A 27,752-nucleotide genomic window follows, 5' to 3' on the forward strand; every position below is an offset into this window, starting at 1 on the left:
AGGACGTGTTGTTGCAACTGGGCATTGAAAATACAAAACATTTCCATAGAAAAAAAAAATAGTTACAGAAGTTCTCTTGGAATTTACGAATGCAAATTGAAAGACGAAATCACGCAATATAGTATTTTCTGGCGTAACATTAAAATAGAAGGAAAATGGAAGGAAACGTTATTTGCAATTAGCTCTGACGTGAATGAGAAAAAATATTTGCTTTTAAAAACAAATAGTTTTAATTTTTAATGATTCGATGTCGAGACACTTCAAATTTTTTATAATTAAAAATATAATTTTAAAAACGATACGATTTAATATTCGTACGTTATCTTCTTCTGAGCTAATAGATAAACGAGAAGATATTTCTTGAAATAATTGAGTAATTTCCCGGAGGCGAAAATATAATTACATTGTCAGTATGCTGTTTTAAAATTAAATAGCGTCATATAACGAGGAATGAAACTCAAACGATATGACGCCGCGTGTCTTAAGTACAGTCTTTAGCCACGGAGCGAAATAAAAGATCGCCGTCGACAACCGGATTATTCTGTGGTAAAAGTGTTCCGAAAGGATAATTATAAAATATGCAGCGGCGAGCTTATCCTCATCGTTGAAGGGACTAGTAAGAACTTTCCGCAGTTAAGAAATGATCCAAGAAAATGGGCCACGACTGTCACGATCGCTGACAATCTAGTGATTCTCGTGAAGTCGCCAAAAATAACAGTAAACTTGAAGCTGAGACACGAACGCATTTATTCCTCGAGAAAACGTCAACTTCGATTTCAACAAAATATATCGCTCAGGCGAAAGTAGAGCGCGACAGCGTTGAATTTTTGAAGTCATGTAATAATTGTTTAAAATGGAGAACCACAAACTTGGAAAATAATACAAATATAGTGGAGTAAAAGGTTTGAAGAGGAAAATAAACCTTCAAAAAAACTAAGAATGAGTTATTTCTTCGCAACTTCCAATGTCTTCGCAACAAATTGCATTCTTAGCAGACGTAATGATGTATCTTTATCTCTACGTTCTTGGTATACTGTGGAAACTTTATATATATGCAAAATGGGTCAAGATGCTATTTCGTAGCACACGCCGTTCCCTATGAACATCTCGTAATTATCGCTATTAAAAGGCATCATTTCGTAAACAATTTCTAGATAAAACGAACCAGAATTTCGTATATGAACGGATAGAAGCTCGAGTGACTGCCCTCCAATTATCTCGCGTGCAGACGAATTATCTCTCGTGAAAATAATCTGATTTACCTGTAATCATTAATCGACGACGTTCGTTGGAAGGATTTAAATGTATATCTATTATTACACGTGAGAAATTTGCAATCTCGGCCGTAAGCTTCCAAACTATCGTGTACACGTATCTCGAGTTCGAAGTAAGTCGGCCTTGACGGTAAGGAAGGCAGCTTTTTCAAAAGAGGATAGAGAGAGAGAAAGAGAGCAGACTAGAGCGATCGACTGGAGAGGATTGAGAGACTGCGCGAACAGGAGGAGATAAAGCTGGATGGCGATCAAGCGAAGTGTTGAAAGATTGAAGAGACGAGAGAGCAAGGCAGATCAGTCTCAAGAAGAACCGATAAGAGAGAAAAAGATAGAGAGAGGGAGCCAAGAAGGTGGGTGGGAAGATAGGTGGATCGCCGAAGAAAAGACAGGGAGAAGAAAAGCAGGATGGACAGATACATCGATGAACAGAAGACAATAGGTGAGAAGAAGTGCAATAGGAGTGGGAGGGAGTCAATGACTCGTGAACTTTTCGCATCGATTGTAAATATTTAAAGCATGAGGTCAGGGAAGAGTGACAGACGATACAAAATTCAATTTTTTTTGTATGTTTTATTTTGTATGTTTTATGTGTTCTGGAATCGAAGGATTTTTGGATTGCTCGCGCTTCGAGAAAATAACGGAAACCGGACATACCGGATGTATACGTAATGTCGCAGCTGACCGCTCACGACGTCGTCGTCAAATACCTGACGTAGTCATAGACGAACGGCGTTTAACGTCGCGCGAAGTTTGCAATTCAATTTTCATAGTGATGACGCCTACATTCTCTCATCACTTTGTCGCGTCTTGATCGATAAATGCTCGTGAATGCGAACGCAACATAGACAATTCAGACGCACACGTGTCCGTACTATATCTTGATTTTCGCACAATTGCGGCATTATGCCATGTTTCTCGAAGCGGAACTGTGCGTTCGTGTTCGCGATAATTTCGACGGAAAAATTTCAACCATTCGAATAAAATCGTTCAGTATTATGCAGCGGAATGTAACGACCGGCAGTAATTAGCGTTCCGCTGAAATCATATCGATTTGCTCCCGAGCTGGTTACGCATTAATGAACACGAATCGAACGCTTAAATGTCGCAATACCTCGAGAAACGCTATTGAATTTTAATTAGTATTAGGTCGGCTTGAAAAGCGTGATTTACGCCGCATTTTTAGCGTGTAACGTAACATGATGCTATTTCACGACACTGCTTGCAAAACTGTTTTGCAATCTGCATATTACTTGTCGCGATGTCGTGATATCACGATACCATACGTCGCATTACTTTATTGCCCCTCCTAAGATTTATGAAACACGAAACATTAAAGATAAATCAAAATACATCAAAGCCAGCACGACAGGCCTCCGGACACGCACAACCAGGCTTCGCCGATCTTTGGCGAATCCGAAAATGTGCCAACAAGTGTCTTTTGTCAGCAAAAATTGTTGGAGAAGTCATGGTTATTGAAGAATATTATCAAATAATAAAAAAAAAAGAAATAAATGTATAAAATTTAAAAACAAATCGATATAAAAAAAAATCCACACAAGATAACTGTGTATAAATTTTTTTTATTAATAAGCCATAAATACAATACATAACTTTTGGGTTATCATCAGTATAGAGCCAACAAATTAACAAATTTAGCACCGAGCGTTACATTTACAATCGATAGAGTATCAAAAAATATGCGCGATGTCAATCAGAAACGTGGATTAAAATTCCAATATAAAAGTCCAGAAATGAAAATCTTCAAACGTTTTTAGTATTTGGTAGATTAATTCGTCAGTCAGAAATTGAAAAAGCAGCTGAAATAAAGATAAGCTGTAAAATATTGCGCACGATGTAACAGCGTAGTAGGTAAAAGCTTATGATAATATAAGCTTTTAATCTTATATTATACACGTTGTTACATCGTGTAATATTTGACAGTTCGCTTTTATTTTGGTTTCTTTTTTTAATTTAACTCACGAATTAAGTTTCTAGCAAATACTAAAGACATTTAAAGATTTTTATCTTGTGTTGGTCTACATCGGCTTGTTCTTGAATTTTATGATTTTATTCTTTGAAATCTTTTTATCTTATATATTGCATAAAGGTATGGTTTACATATTGCGCTGGTTGTATCTCTAGAGAATCCACCGCTTTCCTGAGAACATTAAAGTCGATCAGGATGTCTAGCTGTCTTATTAAGTGCTATTCCGTTCCAACTTGTCACTATTCGTGTAATAGAGAGATCTCCCGTTCGAGCAAACTGGCTGATACGTAATTGAGATCAACGATGTGGAAAGATCAGGTGAATGGCGACAAAAGAAAACGACCGAAAAAGGAAAGGACCAAAGACATCAACGAGAATTCGCGCGAAAACGCGATTGTGTTCTACCCACAAATTACAATTTAACTCGCTTCGTGATTGGCGCTCCTAAGTTCGAGAAAATAGCGTGTCGTAGACTTTTTTCCGACTTTCGTAGAAAAGCTTTGAGTTTAAATGAAGGCGATCTTCCTCGTTATTTGATAGAAATAACAGCATTATCGTTATGTCATGTTATAAGATGCTCGCCTGTTTTGAATTTGAGACTTGTTACGCAATTTGCGCATTATATGATTAAGATAAAACACAAGTAAAGTTCAGAATGAGGTTATTAGCAGCTCGTTAAAAGAGAGACGTAGATTGAATTAGTTCGCCGCTAATGGTATTTAATGTGCAATTCGAGAAGTTACAAATTACATCGCGAGAAACCAATGGCAGTGAGAATTGTAACAATTTGTTTATAATCGCGTCTTCTCTAGAATTGCGCCGTTATTCCTACATTTTTCTTAGAACAATAGATATATTGTGCGAACGATATTCTTGTACGCGGACATTACGGCGCCTGCGGGCACAATGACAAATGTATGGAGTTCTATTGTGAAAACCTATTGTAAACGCGCACGCGGCAATAATCGGCCGCGGTGCACCTCGTTTTGTTCTCTCCTCCGGTTTTGTGATTGCGGGTAAAATGTTGGATAGGTGACATCGCGACGGCATGTATCGTACATGTATCGCATGAACGCATGCCAGATAAAAGTCGCGGCGAGCCAAGAGGTACGTGTCACGTTACGTACTTGAAAGTGTTACGTTCGAATCCTCTTGCAAATGCAATTGCACCGATGTTTAAACCTTTTGACAAGTTACATATCAAATGTCAACTGTGACGCACACATACACGTAGTTAAGCCGCTTTAAAACTAAAAGGTTTTCCTTTTGGTTTCCAATTTATTAAATAACGCAGTTAAAACAATCGTACAGACCGACAGTACAATTTAATTAAATCTGCCCCGATCAGAAGCAACTTGACTTTATGATCGGAATCTATATAAAAGGGATCGACCGGGAATATAAAATTATCACCATGGAAACTGTTTGGACAAATTGAAAAGTAAATCGTTTTCTTACCTTTGAAACAGGAAAAACGGCGCTTTAGTTTCTTCCCTTTTCCGAGAAGGAGATTTAATACCTTATCAAACCAGGTACAATCATTGCCAAGATCCGATAGCACTCTACACGTAGATATAGTTTATAGGCCGTTTTCCGAGCTTTTTCGTTGTCGATACTTAAGAGAGGTAGATTATGTAACGGGGGACTACAGACGAACCAACTTTAACATTTATTATAATTGAACGTGGAAACTTTAACACGACGATTAAGTAGTAATTGACAACATTCGTTTGGTCGTTAAGCGTCACCTTCCCTCTCTCTTTTCGCGCCGATTCTTATGTCTATGTTTCCTCTATATTATCTTTGTCAACGACATACATGTATATACACATATACATACATATATGTATAGATTTATATAGATTTCTTTTATACGGCGATATATCTCTCAAATTTGGAACAAACGGTAAATTTTATAATCACACTCCACACAAATTAATATTATTACACACATATATATATATATACATGTATACATATATATATATATTTTTTTTCAGAAGAGGATTATAATATTAATAGGACATCTTTTTTTTTTATTAATGAAGACGTTATCGTTAGATTAACACAGATCAGTTTGTAATCCATCGAGCGAGATGCACTCTCGCTTGATTTTATCCTCTTTTCATTCGATATGTCACAAGATATCACTCATTCCATGATGCTGAACTCTGTGTATATCCAACTAGACTCGCATCCCCCATTGCGGATTTCTCTTTCTCTGTTTCTTCTCCAATTTCGCTGCTGGTTCTTCGTTTCGCAATTTTGCGTGACACCGCACAATCCTCTCTCCTTCCTCGCGCAACACTGACGTGAATAACACTGAGACTTCAAAACACTCTTTGACTTGATTCTCCTTATGTGTGTCACGATTCTCTCGTTGGAGAAAAATCTAGATGATTACGATGAATCCGAGTGATATCCACTGAAAGCACAAATACGTGTCGGTCGATGTGTCGCTGACTAATTCGTTCACGCCGGAAATGACAATTGTTCCTGTCTTTTTTCAACGACCGACATGCACGCATCTTACTCCCGGCTTTATCACCGGTTTAACGCCGGCCTTAGGAAGGAAGCTCGTTGTCGCCGTGATCGCGTGCGGAACATTAAGCGGCAATGTGCTAAAGAAGGTAAGATTGATAGGATTGCGGGATTCGATTTTCCCTTGTGCAATATTTTACTTTTAAACGCGAAACTTGACTACGTATATGCAGTTTGTTCTTTTAAAGAGATATTAATAGACAAATGAAGTCAGTTAGAACGTATAATAGTTCAAGCTGAGTTTACTTTGGTCTGATAACCTATGAGGAACATTTCGCGTGTAATTTCATCATCAAGAACTCATAACTTGCGTTGCGAAGGGTGAACATCTAAGCATCGAATCTCGTGTAATCAAGAAAGTTTGGAAAATTATTTTATTACTTCGTCCATTCGATCCATGAAAGTTATAAGATTAGCAAATTTGCATTTCGCTTCATTTTGAGAGACTTACGACTAAGTTCGTGTTTGTAACTTGATAGTTTATGTTATTACAAACAGAGAAGAAGATAACTGTCCCTTGAACCGGAAAACTAACTTTCTCGAAATAAATAACTAGATTCTGGTCTTCCTCCGTTAGCTGTTTCTTCGTAATTGTTATGTTAATTTCGAAGTAATTAACTGTAGTTACAGAAAGAGAATTAAAAAAAAAAATGTGGTTGGAAATCTTTATATAGCTCAGTCTCGTTTTTTTTTTATATTTCCCATAAAGTGAGCATTCCACTTTATATCTTTGCCCCATCTGATGATTATACAAAGTCCATGGAAAGTTTATTGAGATGTACTACCCATATTTCGTGTATATTATTTTTTACTGATTTATAAAAATACACACAGCATTCAAAAGCTTGCTACGTTAAAAAAGAAACTGCTATCTTGAATTAAATAGTCGTAGTGTATTGATTGGAAGTATATTTATTGAAGTAGTATTATATAGTACGACTACGTCGATATATCGTATCAAATTCCACGAAATTTTTTACATTTTGTATGTACAAATTCATTACAAAAATTACTGATATATCATTATTCATTTTTTATAATTTTGAAAATTTATCATTCATCACAAAAAAAGAGCGTAAAATATTTTTTCCCGCAATTATTGGCAACTCATCCGCAATATCAATTTCTGAAACGCAAAACTGTAGAATTACATTACGTTTGATTGAAAAACTCGCCGGAAGCTAGTTGACTATAAGGGGTAAAGATATATAGCCATGTTACAACAAGGGATTCTCACAGCACTTTGAAATTGCCTTGCTGAGCTTTATTTTGCGTAAACTACATGAATCCGGGAAGCCTATCATCTGTTTGCCTAATATATCGATTCTTGCCGATGCAATCAACCAATATTTTTTCCGATATATATAAAATGAAATACTGATAATATTCGATATAAATAAAATTTATTTTTATTATTCTTCTCTGCTCAGATCGGAATTTTGAATACCAATTATGCAAAATTTTTTAATCAATACAGAGCGTCAGACATTATTTATAAATAATATATCCAGCGCGCCATTAATAAACCTTTTATTTATGCGCAAATTAATATTAAAACGGTTTAAAAATTTTTGTAAAAGAAAAACATTCGCAATTCATGAGAGTTATTCGTATATCGAATTTCAATCTTTTAGCTCAACTTTAATAATTAATAAAAACGATAATCGATTTCGACATGTATATTATCGAGTTATAAAGGAGGAACTATACTTTGTTCTTTTTTCTTGACATTAAAAAAGAAAAATATCCGAAAAGAACAATGCGCTCACGTATCGTTGACGCACTAACAAATTTCCACGCGAAAGAGTTTTCACGCCTGTTTCCGCGGGTTCTCACGCGAGTTTCCGAGACGGAAGAGGCTCGCGTTGGTTTTACGCGAACGAGGCTTCACGCGAGAGAACACGCCGCCGCGTGGGGTACACGTTTCTCATTCCCCAGGTCCCTTCGATCAACACACGCTATCCCGCAGTGCGAAAAACCTTTTTTTCTACCCGGTACGTTGCGACGCACGCACGCGCGCGCACGCACCGTCGACGAAGACGACGCATCGTCGTCGAGAGTTCACGCGCACGGGAAAGCCTCCTCCACGCCTTAAAATCCTAAGCGTCGGGCGTGCTGGAGCGAGGAGTCGATTATACGACGAGCGAGAGGCCGTTCACTCCGCGCCTTCGCCGGACTGTCGTTGACGCGAGTAGTAGCGTCGCTCGGGTTGCCGGCGACGGCGGGACGCCACTCGACGGCGACGGCGACGCCGGCACTTCCTCGCTACCATTATCCACACCTCGTCACAGGGTCCCTTCACGGGGGAAGTCGGGCGCGCGCGTCCCGTGCCGTATATTCGAGAAGAAAAAACACGGTGCGGCTGAGACGACTAGCTCGTCTATACGGCTCGTCTCTACGTGGCGACGCCAGGCGAAACGAAACGAGCCGAGGCGACGTGGCGCGACGCTGCAAGTAGAAACGGATCGACGAGGGCGGCCGCCTTTTACGGGTGTTACGGTGTACGCGCGCAGCGGGAAGGCCGTGTAGGCCGTGTTAAGCACGGCACTCACTACTGCCGGCTGGTACAACGTGTACCTCCGCTACTAACCTAGCGTGCCCGTCCTCTTGCGTCGCTTCGTCTCGCCTCTCTCTCGCCAAGACTCCTTCCCACCACTTCTGTACAACCCCCGCGGACCCTCTCGCCACGACTACCTGGCCAAACCCACCCTCCCCGCGACCCCGTGTTCTCTATACTACGGCGCCGATCAACCCCTAGAGCGCACGAACCACCACCCCTGCCGAGACATCACTGCGCATGGCGCAGTGCTGTGTTTTCCCCGCACAACTCCCGGACGAAAAAGGATTTTCTCTCTTTGCGGACGTTAAACTTATCCCTTCTTTTTTGCCTTTTTAAATAACATCTTATTAACTATCCTTAAGTTGATAAACTTATTTATGTACGTATAATGGAATGCCATGAGATTTATGAAGGAAGGATAGGTCGATATATTTGAATCACGATTTAGAATCTTTTTGCACAATTACTTCGCTGACTTTTGTCTTGTGTCTTTCTTATTTGTTTATATTATGTTTGTCCATTTATTAAAATACAATGTTAGAGGCGCCTCTGCATCCATGGAAAATCTATCACATCGGAGATTCGTGCTACATTAAGAATGTTAAAGCAGAGAAACTATGCATTCAAGCTCGTAGAATTTTCATGATTCTGCCATGTATCGCATATGATGAATAAGTATTGCACACGCTGGATGAAACGAAACCTCTTTCAGTTTGTATACCCTCAAAACGAAAAAGATGAATAACGTTATCAAAACTAGATCACAATGTTTTGCATCGTTAACGTGTCGCAATGACGATATATCGATCGAGAGACAGTGCGCAAAATTGCGCACGTCGCATCGGCGCGATTTGCGAGGGTTAAAAAAGTTACGTTTACGTTGTACAAAACGCGAGAATACAAAAGTGGGGGTGCAAAGGTCTATTCTCTGCGGAGGGAAACTTATCTTTCATACCCGTTTATTTACATATTTTCCGGATCACCTAGAAACGCTTGGTGCGGATCTCAGGAGGAATTATATTCCTCGCGTGTGGGAACGGAATGGCGGCGACACGTTCGCCAAAAGGAAGCGCAAAGTACGATGACACGCACGGCGCCGCCACGCGGCAGTATTCAACCAGTGGCGGCGGAATGGTGGATGTTGACCTACGAGCCAGTCAACCAGGTAACCCGAATGAATCCTGGTGACTTGGTGACCGATCTGCCGCAATCCGCCGGCAAAGCCGGAGGCTGCCGTCTGAACTCTAGCGCCCCTGGGGAGACCTAGGTGGATTTGGTGAAGATACAAGGTGCGTCGAACGGAAGAACCAGACGGCAGAGTGCTGGACGATGCACGAGGGACGGTCGTGTTTGTACACCAAGAGGAAGAGGAAGAAGAAGAAAATGGAAAGCAAGAAGAGAAATGAGAGGAAAAGATAGAGAAAGAGGGGGCAGAAAGGCAGAAAGAAAAGGTCGTGATGGTCAGAGAGAGATGGCACATACGGTAGCAGCCACCACGTCGTATACCAACGCCACTTCATATTGATTTTCCGGGAGAGGGGTGGAGGAAAGGGGCTGGAATGGTGGAGGAGAGAGAAAGCGTGAGACAGAGAGAAGGTGGAGGAACGTCCAAGGTGGAAAGACGGAGAGAGAAGTTGAGAGGCAGAAAGGGATGGAGCGATCGGTTCTTCGTCGTTAACCACCGTGGCTAACCCCTAAGGTTGAGTCCGGGGAAAATGGCGGGCCGAGCATCGGTACAGTATAAAAGCGTATGCGCTTTACTGAAGAGGCATCGCACGCGCACAACTGAGGACAAAAACTAGAAACAGAATCCAAATCCAAATCTGACAAAAATGGACAGATAGAAAGGGATTTGCATTCATGTAAATAATTTAAATAGCAGTGAATGTCTAATGTTTACATCCAAGAGTTTACATTATTTTTCTGAAAAATAGTATTACGCTGTTAAGTGAATGTATTGTCCTCTCTATACATGTGGGATAAATGTAGATGCATCGATATATCTCAATATTTTATACAATTACACTTTTGAGCTTTTAAGTGGATAAATAGAATAATCACACCAAAGTATAATTTTCGTTAAAACTTTGTTCTAAAAAGAACAATAAAACGTATCGCTTAAAAATGCTCAGAAGTCTTAAAGTTAATTATTTATTTTTATATTCTTCTATTTTATAAGGATGTAACTAGTGTAAATTTAACTACAACATAATTGTTATACTGTTAAAAAACGTAATTATTTATTTATTATAAAATTAAAATATTTTTTAGGATATTTTCAGCACTCTATCTATCAACTTGCATATCTTTAATTTGAGAATAGTTACTTGGAATATTTATATACTTCAGTGATAAAAAATGTAAATTGTAAAATATTATTTTATATGGATTTTATTTAACATATTTTTTGAATAATAAAGTATAGTTATTTACGATGCAATCATTTGTATGAAAATCCGCAACAAAACGTATTAATCTTTAGTTTTTAGAAATAATAATGGGCTACTTAATGCATTTATTCCATTTAATATTTGTTCAGTTTTTACTTAATTTTCTTTAGAAAATTGAAATTAAAATACATATTCATAACGTTCGGATACTAATAAATCAGAAAACAATCAATAATATACGATATATTAATAATTGTGATTTTAATTGAAGTATAAAAACATTCTAGGTGATCATGTAAAAAAGGTGACTATTCCTGGATTAAATTATATCTGCCTATTATATTTATATATAAAAAATTACGGATTAAATTAAATAAAACGCACTGTATCAGAAATTATAGAGTAACATCTTTAATCCTTTATCTTAAAGTGTGCAAAAACTTAATTTATAATATTTAATTTTTTTCAAAAGAGAAAAATATCTGCTCATTTTTTAAATCAACGAAATAATGTGTTTTGTGTTGATCGAAGTCAAAACGAAAAAAGAAAAAACATGATACTCTTATTATTTTATCACTTTTATTTTTCTCTTCCAATCCATAAATGTATGTCAATTATGTGAATTAATCTAGTAATGAAAGCCAATGAATGAAGATCGAACAAAAAAGAAATAATACTTCTTTAGCACATTTGATCATTTCTTAAAATGTATTAAAAGAGCAAATTAACGCTTTCGCACATAAAAAAAAATGTAAAATTTTTTAAACCTTTATTTTTATCATCGCTTGTTCATTAATTTGTGCACAATAGTTAAGCGACACGTTATTATGAATTCTAGCAACAGATATGTTATGCTTCGTGTTTCCTATCCTTTGTGTTTGTATATATAACTCTAATCTGAAGACACTACAACACGTATTAATCTGGTCATTCATAATAGTTAAAAGCTACTTTGCCCTGACATAATAGGAAGCTTGTTAACTAATTCTATGGTTATACATGCGTGTCTGTATGAATCATTATTAAAATTAAATGATGATTTCATTCCCATACGTGAGCCGCAGTCATCTTTCTTGTGAGAATGATTCGACGGCTCGGTTCTCGCCTCTTCAAAATGATTAAAACATGCGATAACATTTATAATTATAAATATTTAGATAGTGCGTATTATCTAACACGAAAATCACCTCTCATTTCATTATATTAATGATTATTATCATTATTAATTAGTTCTTTGCGTTAAATAAGAGAAAAAGTATATATATATACACATACACATAATATATGTATAAATTTATATATTGTATATATATATATATATATTTATTTATTTATATTTATATAAAGAAAGAAAAAATTTACTAAATCTTAAAATATATTTTTTTTTTTCAATAGTATTAACTAAATATTTATTTATAATAAATAGATATTTATTCAATAAAAAATAATAGTAAAATTAAATTGGTTCTCGTACAAATATATGTTTATATAATACTATGCAATTAATTTATTCAAACAAATATTTATTAAAATTCAATATTTTTTTCAATGCATGTATAAATTTATATGTTCATATATATATACTTTTTGTCCTTCTTTAATATAATATATATGTATATACATACATATGTACTCTCTCTCTCTCTCTCTCTCTCTCTCTCTCTCTCTCTCTCTCTCTCGCTTGCTCTCTCTCTCTACGTTTCATATAAAAAAAGAGTATATCTCCATATACATGACATACAAATTTATATATGCATTGAAAAAAATATTGAATTTTAATAAATATTTGTTTGAATAAATATTAATTGCATAGTATTATATAAACATATATTTGTACGAGAACCAGTTTTATTAATTTGATTTTACTATTATTTTTTATTTAATAAATATTTATTTACTATAAACAAATATTTAGTTAGTACTATTAAAAAAAAAATTTTAAGATTTAGTAAATTTTTTTCTCCATATATAAATATAAATATAAATAAATATATATACAATGTATAAATTTATACGTATATATATATATATATATATATATACAAAAGTGTGCGAAAATTCGTGACTCAAATTATAGCAAAAAAGTTCTCGAAAAATTAAGCAAAAATATTATTTGTTAATTTTTCATTTTTAACAATAATGTTTGAAATAATAAAGATTTAAACATAATCAATTATAGACTATGTTTAGATAATCATCTACGAGTATTGGTGAGAGCGTTGAAATATACGCTCACTGTTACTCACTTAATCTACCGCACGTGCAATTAATAGATAAATATGGACTAAATGGCTTATAAACGTACAGTCTGGCTTTTAAATGGCCACATTTAAAATCTTATTATCTCAAAAATTACTGTTCAAAATGAAAATTTATAAATAACTTTTTTATTTTTATTTTCTTGCTGCAGTATTTTAAGTTTGAATTTTGAAGGACACCCTGTGTACATAAAACGGAAACTCAATAAAATGAGGATGTTTTAATCCTGTCAAAGAATTAGAAAAAAGTCATATACCGCGACGTGAAAAGAATAAGAGATCCGTTCTACCAGAGAAAAGTTAAAATGGTTCGAGCGTGGACATAGATCCCATGTCTAAACTTCCAAACTTTCTGTAATTAAAGAACTGTACAGCTGGAACGAGGCAGACTGGATGCAGCATCCGTAAAAATCGACGCTTAGAACCGTCTCATTATATCTATACTTTATGTTGCATGTTAAAAGCGTTAAGAAGATGCCTACAATCTCACGACAACATTTAATTAATATAGATTAACAATGCAATTGCGCAGCGTATCACCGATCTCACGTGACATTAAATATTTAAATTTGTCCAAGTTTAAACCACTCCTTCGTAAGTATCGATCGACCGAGAAAACCAGATTGAAGCTTGCGCACGTGTAAAGAACATTTTTACACGTAGTGATGAAATAATTTACGGTAATCGTACGCTGTTCAGAAATAATCTCTCAGATAATTACAACAAAGTCGCAATTAGTTTGCAGCATGCAGCACAAATATTGAAATAACAAATGACATAACCCATTATGTTTATAGCTCAGTGCTATGTGATTGCATTTTTCTACGGGATACACTTTCCATGCAGCCTAGGAAATATAAAACTCAAGATGGAAATGTGTTTATCTATAAAATTAAAGAATAATATTTTCTCATAAACTTGTGCACGACGGAAAACTTTTTATACATTTTTCGAGAGTGTAACGCACACAAGATCATAAAATTTTCTCATACAGACGTGAATCAAATTTATCGCAGGTAATTAATTACTTATCGACGAAGCAATCGATAAAGCTGATAGCCCGGTTATAAAGCCGAAAGCAATAGCCACTTGTTGTGGGATCGTTATTACTTAGGCATCTGAAATGATTGTTCATTTTCACGAAAGATGGATAATTAATCGCCGCGAGAGCAATGTTTTACTTTATCAAAGCCAGTCATTAATTTTTATCTGAATCTGTGCTGTTGGTTCTGCATTATCTATCATCGTTGTCGGTTTCGCGTTGTTTGGTTTAGTTTAGTCAGTCAAACAGCCACGAGCGTTTATTTTCTACAATTGGGTTATTATGCGATCCATTTAGCTTGTCAAATTGCGTCATTGAAGTACATTCTATATCGCTAAGAATAATATAACTAAAAAGGAAATAATTCATGCTATAAGCGCGCAGGTATCGCAAGTTCCTTTGGAATCACCTCAGGCAGATTTTCTCGAGCGCGTTCGTATCACAATTTCCGACAATAAAAGGAGAAGTATAATACGGAGCTTGGCTCAGCGGATAAGCATCGTGCTTCAATATAGAGATCTTCGTTGTTACGTGCAAACAAAATTCGAATATCAGTTATAGAATAGAAAATCGGTTAGCTCGAAGTTTGCGAGATGACTGAAGAATGCGGGGGCGATAAAAAAGAAAAATACGATAAGAGAAATAGAGAAATAGAGAGAAAAAGATAGTTCTACTTGATTCCAGTTTGGCGTAAAGTCGGAAGCGCAATGTAACAATACGAAGTAAGTTGTTCTGCAGCAAGGTGGAAGAATAAATTACAAAAGCAGAGGAAATTAACCGTCTTGAAAATGAAGCAAGCAGGCAGTAAGTAAGTTTCGGAAATCTCTTTCTCTCTCTCTCTCTCTCTCTCTCTCTCTCTCTCTCTCTCTCTCTCTCTCTCTCTCTCTCTCTCTCTCTTTCTCTCTCTAATCGCGCGGGCGCAATTTTCGAATAGAACTTTCTGAAAGCTCGTACAAATCTACACACATCTTTTTCCGTTCCTCTTTTTTTATATCTTGTACTGATTATAAGAAAAAAGTATTAATGACTGGTATTTATAACTATATAATTACATGATAAATAATTATTAGGAGCCACTTTTATTACTTCTATAACGTTAATAATAATTATTATATTTTTATAGTTCTATCAACAAATATATTGTTGGCACCAAAAATAACTCAATGTGGCTTTATGTGATCTCGAATGCTAAACTTAGTACTTTATATATGAGCTGCCAATAATGGCGAATATTCGGACTTGGTTATTTGCATTTACTTAATTATATATGAAAATTTAGTTTATTATTATGACCCTTTTTTGGTCAACTTTAAATTCAGCATTTTCTTTTCATCCAACAAACATTACAGAAAAGTAAGAGCAAAAATAAATATGCCGTGTCCATTTTCATACAGAAAAACAATACAAGACACTCGGAAGTATTGCATGATGAATGGACTCGACAAAATACTATACGCTCATTCAAGTGCTGTATTATTTGTAGCTCGAGCTTGAACGAGGTTTATTGTCCTTAACAAAATCATAAGTTATACACACACACACACATGCTCGCTTCCGACCGGTATGACAATTGTCTCGCTTATTTTCCAGTCTGCCGGCAATGACAAGTCAGCATTTTCGATTGTGATCAATCGAATTTCAATTACTTAGCAGACGGAACAGTCGAATTGTGTGCTTGGAAAACGGCCAGGAGGTCAAAACACAACAAGCCTTTCCTCATTTGGCAGATTCGAGCCAGACGTTCAGCCAGACTTCATGTTTATTCGGAACTCGAGAGTAATAAATAAAGTGGACAAAAGAGAAAGGAAAAAAAGAAAGAAAAAAAAAGAGAGAGAGAGAGAGAGAGAGACTTTAAAAATGTTTCAAAAGAGACTAAAATGTTGCTTGACAAAAATCCTATTTGATCACTTCGAAGTAAGAGCGGGAGGAACTTTATTGGGTGTAGAGATTAGAATTTGAGGTGAACGCGACGGATAGTGGATTTTCGGAAGTTCGGAACCCCTACAGTGAAAAGCACTTAAAAGCATATGAAATCGGTGCGACTCGTCAAGGAAGCGAGACACGTTCGTGAGAAGCTCCGAGATGGTTTGAAAAGACTCAATATAAGAAGCGGAAAGAAAGTCAAGGAATAAAGTGAAATGTGCGAAATGTGAAAGACAACTGTCGACAGCCCTGTTATTTCCAGCAAAGCACGAGCCTTAGAGCGTGTTGTTAGAGAAAATCTCACCGTCCCACTTCCAACGAGCGCGCGTTTCACGTCAGCTGCTCTTTTTACTTTCCAGTTCTTGAGACTCCACGCTCGTCTGCACTTTATTGCTCATCGAGCGTAGGATCGACGACGCCTGTCAGTTATCGAAATCCTCGGTAAGCGAGCGTATACATGGGAACACCTGTTCTCGATTAGAGAACTTGTCTCGAAACGCGCGAGAGCTTGTTCTGCTGTCCGGAGCAGTGAACACATAATGATAATTAATGAGATCCTCAGAGAGTAAAAGATCTGAGCATTTGCGATATCATTTATTACGAAATGAATCGAATCGATAAACAAGTTCAGATCAAAAAATAAGAAATTCAACGAAGCTAAACTTCCTTAGCGAAGAGGAAAGCAAAGAACATTGAAGTTATGATACAATTATCATTTTAATTTCGCAGGGTGTTTCATTAATATTAATATAGCACCAACACATATACATATACATTCTTTATATATGCAATACATTTCAAGATGGAATGAAAAAGAGATTATGAAGCGGACGACGATCGTAAAGACGTAAAGACGTTGAATTAACCAAGCAAGCGCATGCTCAACTTGACGAAAATCATTAATTAAACGGTAACTAAATGCATTAGGAACAAGCCCCCTGTCATAACTTCCGCGCGACCTCGTAAATCACAACGAGGGTTTCTCATACGGCTTCTTTTGCTGGCGTACTGAACGGACGGCGTTGCTACGCAGTGATCCGCGTCGCTCGAAGTGTAAGAGCTCTATTCAAATCAAAACGAGTGTGGACCGAATATATTCGCGAATGAATTTCAACGAGGAGCAGATGGATCATTGGAAGAGATTATGGAAGAGATATCGCGCTACCGAAAGATTGATCGATTACAGATTATTCCTCATCGCGGGTACGTCAGAATTTGATGACGAGCGATGTCATAACTATCGTTTCATTATAGAACCGCACCGAAAATAAGACCTAAACGATCTTTAATGATTTTTGATAACCTCATTCGCGAACAAAAGTAGAATTTCTCGTAGCTGAGGAGAATATCGAGCATTATAATTTCATTGAAATAGCATTTATGACTTCGAAATGAGATCTACAAATTTCACCTCCCACCTCACCCGTCGCTGGATAATACTATTTTTGCGACGATCGAAGTTGGAAGTCCGAGAGGTCCGAGACCGTTGCGAAACTTTAGCAGATGATTTTAACCCGTCCCATCGGACGAGTTATATTCAGTTTCGTTCCGATAACATGCATACAGAAGTATCTCGTCGTGCAAGAGGACGGAAAGGTAATAACAAAAATAACTCCCTATCGGTCGATAATTTCATCGGCGATCGATGACGTAAAGCTTGGAGATGCGTCGTTCTCAGGAGAATTCCAATTAGATAATTTTGATCGAACGATCTCTGATGCTCTCCGAGCATCTTGCTTTAGAAACTATCGGCGCTTCAACCTCAGAAATCATTTACGTAGGTCGAGATCAGTTCGGAACACGTCATGTTAACTGATGATGTTAACTAGTAACGCATGGTCCGTTCTCTCGATTACTTCGAAACAAGCAAATTGTCTAAGTTCAGTCAATCATTCGCTCTATTCTAGTTCGATCAGTCGATTGTCTCGCAAAGCACCGCTTTTGTCCAATGCTTACGTGGTAGTTCTCGTAACGGCAATTCGAGGTTATCGATGAACTCCTCGATGGCCAGCAATAAAATGAACGGCTGAGGCTATGCAATGTAATGCCATTCAATAGATGTATCTTATAGATCCTCTTTTCTCTCCATTTCTTTCAAGTCTTTATAACTCGATAGATCTCATTTATATCGCGATATTTTAACTCCTTCTAATCAGTTTCATTAATACAAAAGTTTCATCACGCGACATTAATTGTAAATAAGTAAACTTATCAAATATACGATAAAATCTATAAAATTTATTATGTGCGTGTATACATATAACGCGGATTGTGTCGTGCGATTTTATAATTTTAAATAACGAAAAGAAAAAAAAAGAAGGATACATTCGCAAGCTAACGTATTAGTTCGTTCCATATCGACGTTTCTTAATCTTCACGTACGACTCCAAGGGAGCCATTGCCGCGGAAATATTCATCCGTTGACTTTATGAACATACGACGTTGGTAGGTCGTAAGATGTCTCGTTCTCTTTTATATTGCAACGCGACGGAAGCTATTGGTTTTGGTAATAACGACGTTGCCTCAAGCTTTCCTTCCTTCCTTCCTTCCTTATATCGAAGATGAGCTTCGCAAAGCATGAAAGCCGCAAGGTGTTTACGGCCAGCAAAGCCCCGTTTGCTCGTTTAGTTTCGATGCATTTGGGTGTTGCTTGCTCCTCAATTCAACTAGAATTTGCGATGTCGCTCTTTCCGGATATAACTAGCAACTTCACATCGCGGATCTGCCACAATGTCGAGCCATTCGCAAAAATCGCGAATAATACGGTCTGACCCTACCTTGAGTGCTAACGTCAACTTTTATGTGTTTCGTATGCAATCTACCGTAATCGCATTATGGCGACAATAAAAAATTATGCCATTTCTCATGGACGGACTCTCAATAAAAAAATAAGGGGAAAAACGTCACGATATAGCCCATGTCCTCGATCAATTAGTTTGACAAATTGTTACGAGGAAGATTTGGGACGTTCAAGATAATGTCCTCAGTTATTCCTTAAGATAAATCGAAAGTATATATGTACAAGTATCCGTTTACGTCAAATTTACTCTATAGACTCTATAAATCGATCGGTGCGACGTGATAAAATAGAGTAAACCCATGTATTCGGTTTGTATTAAGTGTAGTCTGATGGAATTTACGCGTACAGTTACCATTAAGGAAAATCCAATATGTGTATCCACTGTAATGTGTCTTCGATCAAATTGCGCGAGATAAATCGGCAGAGTCCGTACGTTTCGCCAAATGCGAGACATAGGGTGCTTTCCAGCAAGAGATACGGATAACGCAAAGTGTAACAGTGAATTATTACATCCTTGTTTGCTAACGTTAAACAAGATGACATGATCAGTGTATTGCTTGCTGGAAAGCATCAATAAATTAGCGAAAGTAAACTTCCGATTTTTCGAACATGAATACTTCTTCAGATGAACTTCCCTGAAATACGTTTGACCTCGTTTTATAATACCGGATTTAAAAACCATTTTGCAAACTTCAAAACCGATATTGAAATTTCATTTAGCTATGTCGTTTTCTTTTTTTAAAACACATGTAGACTATCATTACCTTAAATAGATGAAAATCCCGCCAACATTATATAAAGATATGAGATTAACATTTAAAATATTCTTCTTGTATATTTTTTCCAATTTTAAATTTTTCTTCTAATTTTTCTTTATTTTAAGCGCATTTGCGTACATTTTTCATTTAGTAAAAGCATTTCTAAATATCTCGGGTTTTTTAAATATTTGTGTGTTTTACGTGTTGTATATCCTCGTTTTCTTTTCACGATGTAAAAGGGCAGATATATATCAGAGATACTCACTCGTAAGTATACAAAAGATGGAGGCAACCCTCAAAGTAACACGAAGAAAATGCGGATTTTATCGGTCTCGGTCGACGTGCACGCTACCCTCCGAATAGATCAAATTTCGAAACTATTTAAGCGAACCATTGTACGGTGGTTACATGACACTGTTGACCCCTTTCAGAACTACGAGCACTTTAGGATCAAACTATCGATACTCCCTTTCAATGTTCGTCAATATTTTCTTAGTTTCCCTTCCTCTTTCATTTGCCCTGGAGATCGATTCATACCGCAAATTGGTATTAAATCGCAATTCTATAATCAATGTTCAGTATTCTTTGGCAATTACAATCGATCTTTCAAAAGGTAACCAGCCAAGCTGTCAGAAAGCTCTCAGAATAGACATGGAATTATAAAAATCCAGCGCGAATCATTTTTCGCACGTAGATTCATAAATTTTTTATGATTTCCAACGATTTTAAAATTGTAAAATCGTTACGATTTTCATAGTGAATGCTGTATTATTAGCTAAAAAGAAAAGTTTCTACGATAAAAGTAAATACCAGGCATATATTGCGCTACGTCTCATGAATATTTAATCGTTGGCCTTGCTTCGTTTGTCGCGCATACAATCGCGACTATGTATTCGCGCATTTCTCTCTGCACTTTCGACCGATATACTCTAATGCCTGAGACCGGTTGTCAAGCTTTATATACGCTTAAACAGTGATTGTTTTGATCGTAATAGCAGAAGATAGTTGGAGTGCATTTCTATAAAGATTCCAAAAAAATATAATGGAAGGAAAATATGTGGCAATAAATGGCAATAATGTATTTTTCTCGTTACATTTAACATTTATGACACTCAAACTAATAAAAACATCTTATGAGTTTTTTTTTCTATACATAATAATCCTATAATTATATCCTATAATTATTCTATACTTATTTTATATAATTATTCTGCAAATTCTTTTATAAAAAATTTGACGCAGGAGAAGTCAAGCTTTGCTTTGTATCATTAATCGATACTTCGAATAATAATGTAATCAAACGCAGTATTTTATCAACCCGCAATTCACATTTTTTTTATTCCTATTTATTGGAAATTTTCGAATGGCAAATATTTATATCAACGATTGTGATAATAACATACATATTTTGATACGCTAATGATTAATGGCAGAGCATTGTGTGAAAATATGACTCACCTGTCGCAATCAGCAGTGTCGCATGTCGCATCAATACAATTATCGGGGCAATTGACAAAATTATAATACTCACCTGTAACAGAAAAAAGAATATTGTATTAATATTTTATAACACCAATAATAATTAAATACATTTATTTATAAATGTGATAAATTTTTATTTGTATTAAAGTTTAGAAAGATCGAACTTTATTCCGTTAAAAAGAAACGCAATAATGAAGACAACAGAAAGTAAAGAGGGCCAACCATAATGGTCACAAAGAAATCTCATTAATGACTAATACGATCAAGGATCTCACAAAAATACAATATGAAAGAAACTTGTTACTTGGATGTTCAGAAAAAGAAATGATGACGGAGCCATTACTGTTAGCAATTAACTGTATTTGAACATGTGGTTGTGCGTACAATAAACTGACTGTTGAATGGCAGGTGAGAAAGAAAGAGAGAGAGAGAGAGAGAGAGAGAGAGAGAGAGAGAGAGAGAGAGAGAGAGAGAGAGAGAGAGACAGCCATTTTAATTATATTCTTGATATTCATGAATAAACATGAATTCTGAATCTGACGATCAAAATGTCTGCAATATTCCATAGCAAAACAGCGATCTCTTCCGAGCCGAAGAACAATGAGGAAGAAGGCCGGATAATCTTCGTTACGCAAATAAAGCTACCCAAGATATACTAAATTTCTATACAACTACAATTCAGATTGGAAATTGTATGACAGTGTACAAATGAAGACCATCTAAGCTAGAAAATCATTTAGATCATTTAGGAATTTAATAAGCTACGGCACTTTAAAGCAGCAGTAGTAGCTTCAGACTGCATATTAAAATATATATATATATATATATATATATTTCATTTGTGTAATAATTTAACGGGTATAACTTGTTTTAAAATAGTAAGTGTGATTTTTATATTTGGATATATATATATATATATATATATATATATATATATTTATATATAAAAGTATTAATACATTTTACACATATTTTTTAATCATCTAATAGCATTCTTGTACGTTGCAATTTTTCTCTATAACCATATTTAAAAGAGTTACAACAATTTTGTTGTTTGTAAAACATAAATTCATATTACTTCATTTTCATGATAAAAAAAAGTTGACACAGCTTCGTCTAATTGTGTCCCTCTTTCATCCGTCTCTTTATATTTCCGATCTGTATTTTGTGTGTATGTGTGTGTAGTGCATGCATTAAATTTTATTAAGACTTTTCTTAATGAAATTAATCGTTAAATTAAATTAGTTTCAGGGATTATGATAAAAAAAAATTCATCATTAAATCATCGTGAATTATATACATATACTTTACACATGTATACTTTTGTCCTTCGTAATATTACGTACAAATACTTAACTTCGTCTCTCGTAACATTAATTGTATTTATGCGTAATTAGTATTTATTCGTAAATGTATTCAAATAATATTCTACAAGAATAATAAGAGTATTATGTATCATTTATCATACATTATTCATATCATATTTTAATTAAAATAGAATTATTTATATTTCTATCTTCACAACGTCGTCGCAACGCAGGATCACATTAATATAATTCTCGCAATTTCCGATGTAAAGTTACAATATTTTATAAGTTCGTTTCTAGGACGAATTTCCTTTCCGATATATCGAAAACATTATTATATTTTAATTATTCAAAACGGTAGAAACAGCTTCAAGCTGTTGCAAAAAAGAATTGTGATGGAAAATATTTTTCTGTATCTTGACTAATCTTATCAGCGTTATCATAAAGGAAAATAACTCGAAGAAAAAGGAGAGAAAATTATATAAGATATTAACCTCATTTCACGATACACACCGGATATCGTAAAAGTCGAGAATCAGGCTGGCAGATTCGAGCTTGAAATGTTTACAAACTGCCGTTTACAAAACGGTTAATAAGATTGATGTCAACCAAAATACGATTAACGTGACAAACTCGCTCATTGTCGTAAATGACACCAAGGCCTCGTAGAACGATATCATAGTAGAACGTGGTTAATGAAAAATATAACTTAAGTTTCACGACAGCCAGCTCAGAAATCGTAGTTCGCGTCGTGTCAAACTCGTATCAAGTGGATTAATCTCTTTTTTTTTCTTTGAATCGTATGAATTATTTCTGCTGTTTTCAGTTGTATTAATATATGTAAATTATATTCCAATTATATATAAATTATGTATAAATTGACTACTAAGAGGTAAACTATAAAAGTGCGATAAAATCACACGTTCTGCGTGCTACGGTTCATTGATTAGATCACATTGTGTCTGTGTAAAAGAGAGAGACAAAATTACAATTTATTTAACAGCTTAAGAGGCTCGTTTAAAGACGCATTTTACGACTTAACATATACATATACGTACAAATAACGAAAATCGAGTGCTTATCGGTTAAGTAAATCATGGAAATGAGTCATGCAGCGTCATGCAACATCAAAATTTATTTCGCATTTCGTCAGCTTTGCAATCTGCTTTGCAATCTGCTTTGCAAACGATACAAATTATAAGAATTGATAGAAAAAGGTTCGTTCCTCTCGAACGCGACACCGGATTAAATCGTAGCTTCGAATTCACTTCTTTTGATGATCGCGTATCTTTGAGACTATAATGCAGAAGAATCTTTGTGAGAATCGCGACTTGCCCGGAAGCGGAGCGGACCAGATAAAGAGGCAAATAGAAGAGTCGATGTCTCGTTTGCTTGACGAGACGGATAAAAGGAAACGTTTCCAAAGCGCCTGGACCAATTGGCTTGGTTCAACGGCACAGAATGCCTCAAAGGACGAAGATCTCCGCTTTTAATTCTTTTTTATAATCTTCTTCGTAAATACGAAATCTCAAATTGAAAGGAAACCGCCTATGCCGCTCGGTTACCCAAAGAACAAATACGAAGTCTCACACAATAAATCCTTTTTCAACGACACTTGAACATTTTCCAAGACGTAATTGTATTCGTTGACCTACTAGTAATATATAAGAGTAAATATAGCTAAATTAAATACGAAAAAGCTAAATATAGAGAAAAGATTTAGAACGTACACGTACAATATTATTCCCTGTTGGATTGCGTAGGAAGATAAGAACACGCTTACGTTTCTGTTTCAGTTGAATTGCTAGCGAGAGGTTCATTTGTCATTGTTGCAATCGACTAATAGCGTAAGTCAATCAACGAGAACATTAACGAGCATCTAGAGGATTACCCATATCGTGAGTACTAGGACGACCATAAGATTGGCTAATCCACAATCGATTGGCTATTTGACGCTTATCGACACTGAACGTAAACTGAGCTAGAGAAAGTTTTTTGATAAACAATCTTTTAAATGGGAGGAACCCATTTAATCGTACTGCGAATAATTAATGTGAATTACATTTTCGACAATATAATAAATTGACTTGATTTTAAATCGAATAACTTTAGGAAAGCCTGTCATAAATATTCTCTCCGAGTTACTTCATCGTATGACATGTATATATAAGTAAAATGACACTTGCACGAAACACACGTTTCGAAATTGCATTTCCCTTAACTCGTTACTCGTCAAAGTAACGCTCATGACTCTCTTCGGCGAAGTTACAGGAAACGACAAGGAAACTTTACGTGGCAGAAATAGTACGACGGATATCCAAGAATTTCCACGACAACGTTTCCAATATGTTCCAACGGAGCTACCGAGTAGAAAGCATCAGTCTAAATTACGAGAGCATTATCCCGTTGCATGAAAATTACACCGAAATAGCTGTTCGTACCTCATAAACCTTAAAAAAAAGACTTTACCGGCGGTATCGCGCGGCTGCAACCGGAATTTACCGCAATGTTTCACGAGGTTATCGACAACGCAGAGATGAACGAGAACGTTCCCGCTGCGCTCTCATTTTACATGCTCTCGTTAGCATCAGTCTCAAATAACAAGCCTGCAAGACAAACACCTTGTGATGACCGCTCGCGTATTAGGATACAAGCGCCTAACAGTAAGTCCCGCAATGTATAGGCGACATGAATGTATCATGAATATTTCTGTAAGTGTCTGTTATCACGGAGGGAAAAGCTGTTTCGAATTCAGCTGAAGCAACGACGAAGTATATATTCCCCCTTCTCTTCTCTTCGTCTGAGACAATGAGATCGATGAAGCTGTTCTCTTCGATCGCGATTACGTGCACACCGCAGAGGGACAACTCATGAATAGAGTTCGATATTCAGCTCAAAAAATTACCTATTCAATAAAAATTGAGCCTAGAATCGTACTGTGCGCTATAAAAAAAATAATAAAATAAATCGATCTTAGCAAATGGTTCTTTCCATTTCCCTCTTGTCCGTAGTCTCACTTGTAATCCGTTAAGAAATAAAGTGTACGTGGCGCGAGTGGCAAGAGACAAATGTGGACGCGTGATTCTTGTAACTTCACTTGTTCGTCGTGTAAACCAGTGCATTTTGTTGTTAGCGTCGCCGCTATGCTTAAAATGACTTATTTATCCGTGTAAATGTGGTTGAGAATGCTTTTTGCTCGCTTTTCATCCCGTGATAATTACAAAGGTCCTATACTTATCAAAACTTTTGATTGATACAGGCAATTTTAACGAACTGAACCAAAAATGACTTATGGAGAGTCAGGATTGGGAAATATCTGTAACTGTAATGTATTATTTTTCAGAATCAGTAATTAATTATTCTTTGAGAAAAAAAAACTGTAACTAATTATTTTTTAATAATTTTCCTGTTAAATATATTACTAATTCAAATATAAAAATCTTTTCTTACATTCTTAACGATGCTAAATTATTTTACTTATACTAAACATTTGATTATCTGCTATTATGTATAATAAATTAATATATACACACTTGAGATTAAAATTATGAGATCAATATCAAGTTTGCATATTAAAAAGATTCTAGCTTAATTTTTAATGCAAACATTTACAGAGTGTGATAATTATTAGAAATAAAAATACACAATAAATTCTAATCACAAAAAATAATCACTGATTTTTCACTGAACATTTTATTTTAATTCTGCTTATATGTTGAATAAGTTTGATATGAAATAAAAGTGACTTAAATTAGTTACTAACTACAAAAATATAATTAGTTAGAATTATAAATGGAAAAAAGAAAGAAAATTAAGTTACAATTACTAAAAAAAAAAAAAGAAATTTAATTCTAGTCTCGTTACAAGTAACAAATTATTTCCCAATCCTAAGTTTTACTAAATAAATACTGACGTTTTTTTCTTAATAAAGATATCCAATTATTGCTACAGAAAATACTATTCTAATCCCCGTTTTGACCGACGGTGACTTACCACATCTCTCTCCAGAACGCTAGGATTGTAAATCATTATTCGTCTCTGCTTTTTGATAAGTCTACTGAGTCTTTGAGTTCTTTGAGCGCAAGTTAATGCTTTTCCAGAGATCGGAAATTCATCCTGTGATTCGTCCTCAAGATCATCCTCCATGCTTTTATCGATCAATGAATTTTGTTTCATCGTTACTGTGCTCAACGGCACGGCTTTCGCAATGAGAGTTTCACTTCGCACGCTCCAAGTAGATCCACCATATTTCTTCAAATTCATCAAATCACCTATGCTGCCTCTCACGCTACTGCTGCCCAGCTGAAGGTTCGTTCGGGATAAAGCAGGCGAATGTGGGAGCGACTCGGAACATTGCTCTGTCGACTTGACGACATCCGGTAGGATCGCCTTATTCTGAAGCTTATCTAGATCAGACAAGGATGATCCTCGACGTATTTTTGCTCGCGGCTCGCGAAGACTTTTCTTTGAGAGCTTCTCCTTTTCCTTCTCGCCACGACTCACGCTTTTCGAAGATAACGATGACTTCATAGCAAACAGGCCTGCCTTTAAAGGGAACAATAAAGCCCATTCCGTCGACTTCTCTCGAGTCTCCATTGTGTAGCTTTTCTCTCTAGACGATACAAGACTACTCAATAAGGCAGCGCTTTTCCTTTCAAAAATTGTAGCAAAAATGTAAAATTCAATTCGTCAAAACGTTATCGGTTTTCCGAATGTCAAGAATTATTCTCGTTGTCCACGACACTTCGATATACAAAGCCGTTAAAATATCTCAGTTACATATGTCGAGGATATTCGTGATAGTGCTGCATCCGCTATTTAAGGATATCCGCTTCAGTGCTTATCGAGTTTCATTCACACCGTCCGTTAATTGTACTTGAACTAGTTTGAAAAAAAAGTTTCTTATACATGTTGTTATAACATTTTCTTTTTGACTCATAATATTGATCTTCGTTGCACGTATAATCCACAGGCACATGACATCCACCGTCTATCCTCTTCGTAATAATTTTCTCGATTAAGTTCTATCCCACGTAATTTTCCCATACCACCGATTTATTTTGACGTAGATACATAGTGATACCTCGCGTAAAGATCCTCTTTCAGCCAATTCCACGATCAGACTCGCTAAAAGATCCGTGCACGAGAATCGAGCCGAAGGTGGTGGTCAGTCTCCCTCGGCTGGACCACTTAGTGGTATTTTCACTTAAGTTAACACGACCCCCCGTACGGATGCGCCCTTTGCGAAGCATACGACGACACTTCCGTCTAATAAAAGCCTAATAACGATCGATACAATCGCTCCGCCTCTTTCATTCGCCGATTCGTTGTAGTCGAGGGTGTGCTTAACTTCGAAGCTAAAGAGAAGAGGTAACTTCAAGGAAAACTTGAAGAGCGGGGCGAGACTTTCGCCCTTCGGTCCTTCTGCAC

General features: G+C 36.0%; 3 protein-coding genes across 39 annotated transcripts in view; 1 reads left to right on the forward strand and 2 right to left on the reverse strand.

The window, feature by feature from the left end:
• Window positions 1–8,533, reverse strand: part of unc-13 (protein unc13 homolog) — a 100,166-nt gene extending 91,633 nt beyond the window's left edge. For 4 of the 26 annotated variants that reach the window (XM_087411419.1, XM_087411417.1, XM_011060196.2 and 1 more), the window contains exons 1-2: window positions 6,254–8,386; window positions 4,720–5,882 (exon numbers count right to left, since the gene is read on the reverse strand). The gene's annotated coding sequence lies outside the window, so the exon portion shown is untranslated. Of the gene's footprint in view, window positions 1–4,719; window positions 5,883–6,253 lie in introns of all 26 variants that reach the window. The other 22 variants (XM_087411405.1, XM_087411402.1, XM_087411401.1 and 19 more) reach the window with 22 other exon arrangements.
• A 6,840-nt stretch (window positions 8,534–15,373) lies between these two features.
• The window catches only part of LOC105148508 (uncharacterized), a 63,695-nt gene continuing 51,316 nt past the window's right edge, over window positions 15,374–27,752 (reverse strand). For all 8 annotated transcript variants that reach the window (XM_087411425.1, XM_087411422.1, XM_087411424.1 and 5 more), the window contains one exon: window positions 15,374–21,064. In XM_087411425.1, the coding sequence (XP_087267551.1) occupies window positions 20,957–21,064 (108 nt within the window). In that variant the 3' untranslated portion in view covers window positions 15,374–20,956. The remainder of the gene's footprint in view (window positions 21,065–27,752) is intronic.
• LOC147908137 (uncharacterized) lies at window positions 17,048–26,133 on the forward strand. Of its 5 annotated transcripts, none has more exons than XR_015546740.1 (4): window positions 17,068–17,178; window positions 17,351–17,571; window positions 24,119–24,220; window positions 24,588–26,133. XR_015546740.1 is itself a non-coding variant. In XM_087411454.1 (3 exons), the coding sequence occupies exons 1-3, from the start codon at window positions 17,120–17,122 to the stop codon at window positions 24,163–24,165; spliced, it is 327 nt and encodes a 108-aa protein (XP_087267580.1). In that variant the 5' UTR covers window positions 17,068–17,119; the 3' UTR covers window positions 24,166–26,133. The 5 variants fall into 5 exon arrangements, 1 of the variants encoding a protein (XP_087267580.1); XR_015546741.1 differs by having other exon boundaries at window positions 24,594–26,133; XM_087411454.1 differs by having other exon boundaries at window positions 24,119–26,133.

The sequence above is a fragment of the Acromyrmex echinatior genome, chromosome 11 (genome assembly GCF_024713525.1).
Source record: "Acromyrmex echinatior isolate Ae372 chromosome 11, ASM2471352v2, whole genome shotgun sequence".
In the NCBI taxonomy this organism is placed as follows: Eukaryota; Metazoa; Arthropoda; class Insecta; order Hymenoptera; family Formicidae; genus Acromyrmex; species Acromyrmex echinatior.